This window comes from Festucalex cinctus, chromosome 1 (assembly GCF_051991245.1).
Source record: "Festucalex cinctus isolate MCC-2025b chromosome 1, RoL_Fcin_1.0, whole genome shotgun sequence".
Taxonomy (NCBI): Eukaryota; Metazoa; Chordata; class Actinopteri; order Syngnathiformes; family Syngnathidae; genus Festucalex; species Festucalex cinctus.
Window position 1 is genome coordinate 4,464,530 of NC_135411.1, and position 11,480 is coordinate 4,476,009.

Sequence of the window (11,480 nt, forward strand, 5' to 3'; positions counted from 1 at the left end):
ACGATACAAGTACACAGATCAATCATTCATTTAGCGGTAGAAATTTCTGCACCATTTTAAACGTCAATTCCTAAATGAGATCATATCAAGCTTCATTCATCAACCGCTTTTCTCACCAGCACACTTGTGCCTCTCAGCGTTGCCCTTTGTTGGGAATCTTTTTTTTTTTTTTTTTTTTTTTTTTTTTTTTTTTTTTTTTTTTTTTTTTTTTTTGAAGAGCTCAGAATTGTTCATTCGGTAGTCTTACCGATTCAACGTCTTGTCATCATTGCTCTTTTCCTTTTTTTTTTTTTTTTTTTTTTTTTTTTTTTTTTTTTTTTTTTTTTTTTTTTTTTTTTTGTGTGTGTGTGTATGTGTGCGTGCGTTTGCGTGCGTGCGTTTGCGTGCGTGCGTGCGTTTGCGTGTGTGCGTTTGCGTGCGTTTGCGTGCGTGCGTGTGCGTGCGTGCAAATACGTATAAATTTATACTCATTCATTCACCTAAAACCTTATAAATATCCCATTACCCTTCGCCTTAACCAGGTACTTCAGAATCTTGCCAGAGTCGTGAGATTTAAATGGTCAGGAGACCAGAGAAAAGGTCAGAAAAAAAAGAAATAAAGAGAAAAGAAAGGTAAATCAAAGTGACATCCAGCACCGACCAAACACTTCCTGCCTTCCCCATGATTACATGTTGGGAATCTTTGACCACAAACTGAGCAAGCAAAGGGCTTCTCTCCAGTGTGGGTTCTTGTGTGGATTTTTAAGTATCCCTTGGAAGAAAAATTTTGACCACAAACCAAGCAAGCAAAGGGCTTCTCTCCAGTGTGGGTTCTTGTGTGGATTTTTAAGTATCCCTTGGAAGAAAAATTTTGACCACAAACCAAGCAAGCAAAGGGCTTCTCTCCAGTGTGGGTTCTTGTGTGTGTTTTTAAGTGTACCCTCTGAGCAAAATATTGACCACAAACTGAGCAAGCAAAAGGCTTCTCTCCAGTGTGGGTTCTTATGTGTATTTTTAAGTTTCCCTTGAAAGCAAATTTTTGACCACAAACTGAGCAAGAAAATGGTTTCTCATCAGTGTGGGTCTTTGTGTGTCTTTTTAACGTTTCATTAGCAGTAAATTTTTTACCACAAACTGAGCAAGCAAAAGGCTTCTCTCCAGTGTGGGCTCTTGTGTGGATTTTTAAGTATCCCTTGGAAGAAAAATTTTGACCACAAATCAAGCAAGCAAAGAGCTTCTCTCCAGTGTGGGTTCTTGTGTGTCTTTTTAATTTTTCCTTTTCACGAAATTTCTTACCACAAACTGAGCAGGCAAAGGGCTTCTCTCCAGTGTGGGTTCTTGTGTGTATTTTTAAGTATCCCTTGTAAGAAATTTTTTTACCACAAACCAAGCAAGCAAAGGGCTTCTCTCCAGTGTGGGTTCGCGTGTGGATTTTTAAGTTTGCCTTATAAGGAAATTTCTTACCACAAACTGAGCAGGCAAAGGGCTTCTCTCCAGTGTGGGTTCTTGTGTGTATTTTTAAGTGTACCCTCTGAGCAAATTTTTGACCACAAACTGAGCAAGCAAAGAGCTTCTCTCCAGTGTGGGTTCTTGTGTGGATTTTTAAGTTTCCCTTGTGAGCAAAATTTCGACCACAAACTGAGCAAGCAAAAGGCTTCTCTCCTGTGTGGGTTCGCGTGTGCGTTGTTAAAGTTTCCTTCCTAGAGAAACTTCGACCACAAACTGTGCAAGCAAAGGGTTTATGACCAGTGTGGCCCATCGCGTGTCTTCTCAAATGAGACTTGGAACCAAAGGTTTTTCCACACTGAGAACATTTCCACCGTTTGCCATCAGTGTGACATGTCACATCATCGTCACACTGTTCATCGTCAGCAGTGTGAGCAGCGTGTGACGCGTCTTCACCATCTGACATAAGAGCTAACCGGCTGTCATCATTTGTCATTTGTTGTCTGCTTGGAGACTCCGCCCCTTTGTTCTCTTCATATTGACGTTCATCTTCAGTCTTCAAATGGACACCAGTCACGGGCAACTCTGTGAAGTGCTCCTCCTCTTCAATGTATGGTGGCAGCTGCTCCTCTTTTTTGATGTTGGGAGGCTGTTGCTGCTGCTCTTCTTTAACTTGCAGAGGCTCCAAGTCCTCCTCCTGTTTCACGCCAGGGAACTCTGGCTCCTGCCGCTCAGGAAAAATATATTTTTCACTGACATCTGCGAGACACAAGATACACATGGTTTGGTAAAGTTAATTTATTGTGATGTTATGTATTTTATATTGAAGTTTATCACATGGGCCACATGAGTGAATGAATAACAATCTATACACAAGTATTTTTTTTAAACTTTTAAACATTTTTTTTTAAACTCAACAAGTGAGTCACATCCTTTCAGGGCAATTCCCAAATGATTCCACAAATTAACACCTAACAGATACACACCTTTGCTTAATATTTGTTCTTGTTTTTTGTTTTGTTTTTATAGACATGTGCACCCCTTATATCATAAGGACTGTGTCTAATTTGGTGCTAATTTAAACTCAACCAAGTCATAAAATTTCATTGTATTTAATTTAATAAATGGATGTGTTGATTCAGTATATTTTGATTAATTAATAATTCTTATAGCTCTCTTTTGCAATTTGAATACAGAGTTGGTGTTTGTTTTATTTGCATTTGCCCAGATTTTCACACAATAGGTCAGATATTGTAAGAATAATGAACTGTATAATGTATATAATGAGTTCATGTTCAGGACATCCTTAGTTTTATAGAGTATCCCTATGATTATTCACATTTTCCTTTTAACAATTTCTATGTGTGGCTTCCAAAATAATTTATCATCAATAACTACTACAAGGAATTTGTTTTCATACGCCCTTTCTATTTCAACTGAATTAACTTGGGCTGGGTTCAAAATATTGATATATCGATATCGTATAGATACGCCTTTTCATATCCCAATATCGATACATAAAGCCATGTATAGATATATCGACCCCGCCCCCAACACACACACACACACACACAACACATTCAACACACACAAACAAATGCTTCCGAGCCCGTGTCACTTACACGGTGGAAGCCAGTATCGATCATCTCCCCACCCACCCCATCCCCTCAACCACCATTGGAACATTTGCACAAAAAACATTGTGAATGAGTGTCAGTGTTTTTTGTTACTTTTTTTTTTCTTTTTTTTTTACATAGCCTGTACTGTGGATGTAATTGATTTAATTATTTGTTTTTATAAGGTCATGTTAAATAAAACAGTATTAATGTAACTGCAATTGATTCAATTCTTAATGTAAATATTCATATTTTTACTAATGCATTAAATTACAGCAAGAGCAAGAAGTTTCTACTATTTGCAGCACTGGTACTTTTGACTGTCTAAAATAGGTGCTGCATGAATTCCTCAAATGAATCGAAAATCGTTGTGAATCATTAATCGAATCGAATCGATCCTGGAAATTTGAATCGATACCCAGCCCTAGAATTCACCATAAATTCATCCATCCATCCATCCATCTTCCTCCGCTTATCTGAGGTCGGGTCGCGGGGGCGGCAGCTTTAGGAGGAAAACCCAGACCTCCCTCTCCCCAGCCACTTCAACCAGCTCCTCCGGCGGCATCCCAAGGCGTTCTCAGGCCAGCCGGGAGACATAGTCTCTCCAGCGTGTCCTGGGTCGTCCCCGGGGCCTCCCGCCAGTGGGACATGCCCGAAACACCTCCCCAGGGAGGCGTCCAGGAGGCCTCCGAACCAGATGCCCGAGCCACCTCAGCTGGCTCCTCTCAACACGGAGGAGCAGCGGCTTGACTCCGAGTCCCTCCCGGATGACCGAGCTTCTCACCCTATCTCTAAGGGAGAGCCCGGACACCCTGCGGAGGAAACTCATTTCGGCCGCTTGTATCCGGGATCTCGTTCTTTTGGTCACGACCAGTGGCGCTCCTGCCATTAGGCAGATTAGGCAGATGCTAGGGGCGCTCGTGAGCAAAAGGACGACAGGGAAAGGAGAATTTATTGATTTTTTTTTTTTACTTTTATCAGTCACGTAAACGTGCGTCTTCTGTTCAAGTAAACCATGGCTTGCCAGCCAACCACATACATCCTTTCAAATTTGGCTTTGATTGACATCTACGGCTAGCCAATGGTAATCGGGATTGGGGGGGGTGACGCGCGCTCCGGAGACGCGCATTAGCCAAATCTACTTCCGCGTTAGATAGTGGTGCACGTTCGCCGGCCGGCACTGACCCAATGACTGAGCAGTGAGCAAACGCCAAACCTCGATCCAGGATGACACAGTTGACATGGTTGGGAATCCTGCGTTCACTGGTCCACTAAACAACGTTCACAAGTGAGTGGCAAACTTTTGTTTTGATTAGTCAAGCCACACAGCACGGACAAATTGTAGCAATACACAGTATGCGGTTAACAAGGCAAGGCAAGGCAAGTTTATTTGTATAGCACATTTCATACACAAGGCAACTCAATGTGCTTTACACGAGGAAAGACAACACATAAGCATCAAGAAACAGTAGTTAACATTCAGAGGAAGAAAAATAAATGAAAATAGGTTACAAACTAACAATCTTAAAACATTATTCAACAAACTTTAAAAAAATTTAACATAAGGAAGTTTAAAATGATAAAAATAAAAATAAAAATAATAATAAAAAAAAACCCACTTAATTAAAGCTGTTTAAAAGTCCCTAATCAAAGGTATAAGAAAAAAGCAAAGTTTTTAACCTGGATTTAAAAGCATTTACACTCGGGGCTGACTTCACTTCTGTTGGTAGCCTATTCCATCTGTGTGCAGCATAATAGCTAAATGCAGCTTCTCCATGTTTGCTTCGAACTCTGGGTTCCACTAGTTGGCCCAAGTCTGTAGATCTCAGAGCCCTGCTGGGCTTGTACTCAATCAGCATTTCTTGGATATATTCAGGACCCAAACCATTTAGTGATTTATAGACGAGTAGCAGAACTTTAAAATCGATTCTACAGCTGACAGGGAGCCAGTGTAAATCCTTAAGTACTGGAGTAATATGTTCTGATCTTTTTGTTTTGGTCAGAACTCGAGCTGCAGCGTTCTGAATGAGCTGCAATTGTCTCATGTTCTTTTGAGAGAGTCCAGTCAGAAGACCGTTACAGTAATCTAGTCTGCTGGAGATAAAAGCATGGATAAGCTTCTCTTGGTCTGCTTGAAGCATGCAGTCCTTCAGTCTGGATATGTTTTTCAGCTGGTAAAAGGCTGTTTTAGTGATGAATTTAATATGATTGCTGAAGGTCAGATCTGAGTCTATTAGTACCCCAAGATTTCGAACTTGGTCTTTAGTTTCTAAAGACAGTGACTCAAGCTGTTTTTTAACAGCAATCCTCTTTTCTTTATTGCCGAAAACAATGAGCTCCGTTTTGTTTTCGTTCAGCTGAAGGAAATTTTGGTTCATCCAGTTGTTAACTTGCTCTAGAGAATGACACAATGTGTTAATAGAATTGCTGTCATTTGGGGACATCGATAAATACAGTTGTGTGTCATCTGCATAACTATGATAGTCAACATCGGTGTTCTGAAGCATTTGACCCAAAGGTAACATATACAGACTGAACAACAGGGGTCCAAGGACTGACCCTTGAGGGACCCCACATGTCATGGCCTTTCGATCAGATTCAAAATTTTAACAGACCCACACAGTCACACATACACAACAAATACTTTGGAGCATAAAATTATTTATCACTAAAGCATAGTTGCAGTACAATGTAAGTTGAATTCTCTTTTCTTTTTTTTTTTTATTGCCAAGTTTGTCACGGTTGATGACTGTCACTAAGTTATAATAATAATAATAATAATAACAATAATAATAAGAATAATAATAATAAACAGCACTTTACACATCCTTTTGGATTGATATTTTTCACTGAACCCATATGTCGTTTCTGTATATTATCGACATATCTCAACTCAATCTTTTTTTTATAAAGCACTTTAAAACATCCATTGCTGCATACAAAGTGCATGGAATAGAAATCAGTCTCGCAGTGGACACAAGTGAAAGAAAATAACACAAAATAAAATTAATTATAGTAAATATAAGTAGGTAAGTATAAAAGCAAAAATAAAAAATAAAAAAAAATATATAAGATGTAGGGAAGTGAATAAGTAAATATAACTATAAATAAAATAACACAAAATACAGAAGGCACCATAAAACACTGAAATGATGCGAAGTTTCATGCTGAGTCAAAGACCAAAGAATAAAGATGTCTGGCAAAAATTATCCGAAATGTTATCCATATCGTACAGCCCTAAATCCAAAAAGCAAATGAAGGCAACTGCTAGCTAATCTCAGATAGAAGGGGCTGGGTCACAGTCATTCCGCCGCTTTTGCAGTTGTCACAATGCCACTGTTCAACCTGAACAACATTAGATTTAGGTTGATGAAGTGTGCTCCCCCCAAAAAGGTAATGCCCCCCCTGCACTCTCTTTCTGGTGACAGGTCTGGCTCTTTAGTTAAGAAAATGAAATGAAAATGCTAGTAAGCTGTCCTGGCTCAAACCTTAAAAAAAAAAAAAAAAAACTGATCACGGTCAGATTCTCAGGTGGATGTGCAGGCTGATACAGCACGGACGTCATAAATTAACTGGGCTGCTCATGCTGTAGCGAAAAGTGAAGCTGGCGGCGGCCATCTTGTGTTGCCAAACCTACAGTAAGTTGACTTTTCAGCAGCATTTTTTCCACGTTATTTTCTTCCTCTACAGCGAAAATACCACTGTGACGTACGGTTCTACCATTAAGTATAAAATAACTGGGAAATGCTCTAAATGTAAATATTTTGTGGTTGGTCTAATAATTTGAGTGGGGGTCGTGTTTGTGGTTGGTCTAATAAGTTGTGCACACTCTGGGAGGGGGGGCACTACCAGAAATCCTGCCTAGGGTGCCAAGTTGCTTAGGAACGCCACTGGTCACGACCCACAGCTCGTGACCATAAGTGAGGGTCGGAACGTAGGTCGACTGGTAAATCGAGAGCTTCTCCTTTTGGCTCAGCTCTTTCGTCACCACGACGGACCAATACAGAGTCCGCATTACTGCAGACGCTGCACCGATCCACCTGTCGATCTCCCGTTCCATCATGCCCTCACTTGTGAACAAGACCCCAAGATACTTGAACTCCTCCACTTGGGGGAGGATCTCATCTCCGACCCGGAGAGGACACGCCACCCTTTTCCGATTGAGGACCATGGTCTCGGATTTGGAGGTGCGGATCCTCATCTCAACCGCTTCACACTCGGCTGCGAACCGCTCCAGTGAGAGTTGGAGATCCCAGCCTGAAGAAGCCAACAGCACCACATCATCTGCAAAGAGCAGAGATGCAATGCTGAGGCCACCAAACCGGATCCCCTCAACGCCTCGGCTGCGCCTAGAAATTCTGTCCATAAAAATTATGAACAGAATCGGTGACAAAGGGCAACCTTGGCGGAGTCCAACCCTCACCGGAAACGAATCCGACTTACTGCCTGCAATGCGGACTAAACAGGGACCGAACCGCCCGTATCAGAGGGCCCGGTACCCCGTACTCCCGAAGCACCTCCCACAGGACTCCCCGAGGGACACGGTCGAACGCCTTCTCCAAATCCACAAAACACATGTGGACTGGTTGAGCGAACTCCCACGCACCCTCAAGGATCCTGCTGAGGGTGTAGAGCTGGTCCACTGTTCCACGGCCAGGACGAAAACCGCACCGCTCCTCCTGAATCCGAGATTCGACTTCCCGAGGGACCCTCCTCTCCAGCACCCCTGAATAGACCTTACCAGGGAGGCTGAGGAGTGTGATCCCTCTATAGTTGGAACACACCCTCCGGTCCCCCTTCTTAAAAAGGGGGACCACCACCCCGGTCTGCCAATCCAGAGGCACTGTTTTCACCATAATTTATATTAGAATATTAGAGATGAAAACACAAATTTCAGAAAACGGGTTGCTCATTGGTTTAATTGATTTTTGATTATTAAAAGTTAACATTTGCCAAAAAAAAAAAAAAAAAAAAAGTCTACTAGGAATATATAGAAATATGGTTGAGGTATTGTAACTTGTTCAACCATTTTTCATTGTGCAAAAAAAATAAATATGCAAAAAAAAATAATGCAAAAATGTTGCGGAGTCAAGGTGTGAGACGAGGGTCAACACAGCATACATTTTGATCAACATGACATCAGCAACTAATATTGTAGGAAACAAGAGAAAATTGTACATATTCATTTGCATACAGCCTTAAAATAAAAAAATTAAAAAAAAAGTCCTCCGCTTATTTTTAACAATTTTTTTTTTCTCATTATCTGTAAATTTCAGCTTCTTAGCTCAATAGCTTCCAGGCCATGTGACCTATTGACCCCAAACCAATGCAGCATCATAGTGCCATGTCTGATAGATGATGCACACCTTTTATTTTATTTTTTTCATTTTAGACTTCCACTTATTTTCTGCTTAATAGCTTCTAGGTCATATGACCTATTGACCCCAAATTAGTTCTGCCTCAAAGTGGCATGTCTGCTCGATGACACACACCTATTTTTTTCTCAATTTCAACCTTTCCTTCATTTTAAATTACCGTTAACTTAATACTGTACATATCAATGTTATTGCTCAATATCACCCCACAAGAGTGCATTCCCAGTGAAATTTGAATTGGTACTGTTATTGTGAAACAGCTTTTAAACTGTTAATAATAATAATAATAATAATAATAATAATAATAATAATAATAATAAAACCAAGCATACTTTAAACTGCGTTTGAATTCAATTTTATTTTTGAAAACCGATCTTTTATTTTGAAAACCCAATGTTGTTCTTGGTCACATTCTCCGCGCCAGCGTCTCTTCGAGCACACTACCGTAAATCCTAGAAAAGGGCGAACAGAAAAAAATGAAGTGCGGCTGACTTGACCGCGTAAAAAGAAAAGGCGGCTGACTTGACCGCGTAAAAAGAAAAGGCGGCTAGCTTGACCTCAGCTGTAGCTCTGCTAAATCCAATTCTTATCGACTGAGAAATGTACCAAACCGACTGAAGAAAAAAACTGTGTATCGTAACAAAGTGACCCGGTGAAGAGTCCTTACAGAAATAAAAACGTACATATGGTTGAAAAGTGTCGACGAAACAAGTGACAAACCTGCTCTGTTCAACACAACTCGAGGCTGCTTGTAAACGGCGTCCAGCAGTTGACGTTGTCGCTCGTTGTCCTCCTGTGCTCCACAAAGCTCCTCTTCGTACTTGACTTTCGCCATTGTGAACATCTTCACACGATATTCACGACACTTTACGCTCACGACTGACGTCTGCTGAGCCAATTTGTCGATAGCAAACGGGTCTCGTTTTTTGGCGCCTAGCAAGCTAAGCTAAGCTAAGCTAAGCTAAGCTAAGGCAAAATAAAGAGGGCCGAGAGATACGATTGAACCAGACACGAAACGTAGCAATTATGTTTGACTTCAATAAAGTAGTGACGGGGCAAAGTGTCGATGTGTCAGTTCGTTCCGTACGAATTCGTGTTGAATTATTTTTATCGTGAAGCCGAGCGTAAACGCGTCGTGCCTGGAATGGAGTTGCTCTTCTGCTACCACGTGAAATCTACGGCAATTACACTTGGACAAATCTCATGTCACGAAAATGTTAATATTTAATTTTACTTTAAAAAAAAAAAAAAAAAAAAAAAAAGCTCATAAATTAATACGTTTAATTCTAGATTCATTTGGTTAATAAAAATAAATAGACCTTTAAACTGCACTCGGACGAATAAGAAGAAACATGTTTACTTCCTGTACATACGAGTAGCCCAGTTTAGTTTTTATTTTTTAAATCTCTATTCACTCAATCAGTATACAAACTATTGGGGGGGTAATAATACAATCATTGTATACACTATAAACAATTAGAACATAGAACACGCCAGGAAAGTTAAAACATACAAAAGCTAAACCAAATAAAATCAATAGTAAAACTGAAAGAAAAGAAAATAGTTTGATACAAAATCATATAAATAAATGATAAGTTTGCAATAGTTATATGTTTTTACAGCTTTTGCACAGACAACCAGACAATGACAAAAAAATAATTTCTCACGGATACAAAAAAAAAATCAATAAAGGATTGTTTCTTATGTGTAAATTTAGACTTATGAATGTAAAACTTCGCTAGAATAATCATAAGATTTATCAAATGAAACTGTGTATCGACATTATTATCAAATTCAAATATACCAAAATAATACATGCTTCCAAAGTAAGGAGAAATCTGGATAAATGTGCATTATAATGAATTGTGATAATGTACCCCAGAATTATGAGGAGCACAGTTGTTTTTTTTTTTAAAACATCCTTGCTGTTTTACCTCAGACTGTAAATCCACCCAAGAGTCTCTGGTCTTTTTTTTTTTTTTTTTTTTTTTTTTAAGATTTGAGCCAGGAAAAGTTCTAGTCGAGTGCCGGCAAATTCTATGCACTATTGACTACACTTTTTCTTTTCTTGCTCGGCCGAATATCGCTGCCAAAAGTCAGGTGAGTTGTATCCGTAATTGACCTTTCGCAAACTCCGCCCCCCCAAACGAGCATTGACCAATCACACATTTAGCAACCGTTGCTATGTAAGCATAGTCCGTCAAGCTTTACTCAGCTCTCGATGACGTCCATAGTCTGATTGATTTTATTTGATGGCTTACGAGACTGCTAACCACCATAAAACTTTACGGAAGAAGAGTGACAACCATTAACAAGCTCCGGACCTCCAAAATGATGAAGCGGTGTGCCGACGGAGTATGTAAATCGGACTGTGCTAAGGTAAGACTATGCTAACTCTATCGGGCTAACTAGCTAGCTGTAGTGTAGTTTGCTTTCGGGGCAATAACAAAACAATATCAAAGTTATTGTAGTTACTATTAATGAATAAAATATATTACTAGAATGTCATTGCCATCTAAGTTAAGCTTGTTCAGTCAGTGGTTAATGTTAGTTTAATGTCTTCTGTTAGCTTTTGCATTCGTCTAAATGTTGCGAGCTAACGTTAACACAAAGCTTCGTCAAGTTTGGCAAACTTAAGCGTCCTAATAAGTGCCCCGAGCTTATCTTGTTTTCATTTTTCATGCAGCATTTTGTGAACGGACACCCGTCTCCGGAGTATCCCAACCAGCCATATAACCTGAACTACATCCATGGCTAGGGTGACATAAATATTTTTTTTATGATGGACAAAGAATAACAATGACTGATCTAATGCAATCAAAGACAAAAAAACCCCACTAATGTTTAGCTAGCTATAAACACCGAGGTTTAGCTAACTTGCTGACCTAACAGTAATCCTCATATTTTAACAATACTAGACTAATATAAGTAAGAAAACTTACCCGGCAGTACAAGAGCACGACTGGTCCATAATGCTGTGCTGGTTGCATCTGAAGTATAGGTCATGGGGTTTTCTCAGATTTAGCGTGCATCCTGTGTGTTTCCCCTTCGCTGGCTAATTTCA

At 39.9% G+C, this 11,480-nt stretch overlaps 1 protein-coding gene across 1 annotated transcript; it reads right to left on the reverse strand.

The window, feature by feature from the left end:
- Positions 1-335: 335 nt before the first annotated feature.
- LOC144007250 (uncharacterized) lies at positions 336-9,566 on the reverse strand. The gene is made up of 2 exons (XM_077506701.1): positions 9,137-9,566; positions 336-2,184 (listed from the first exon to the last, which is right to left on the reverse strand). Exons 1-2 carry the CDS (start codon positions 9,258-9,260, stop codon positions 581-583), a joined length of 1,728 nt encoding a protein of 575 aa, XP_077362827.1. The 5' UTR covers positions 9,261-9,566; the 3' UTR covers positions 336-580.
- Positions 9,567-11,480: the final 1,914 nt, after the last annotated feature.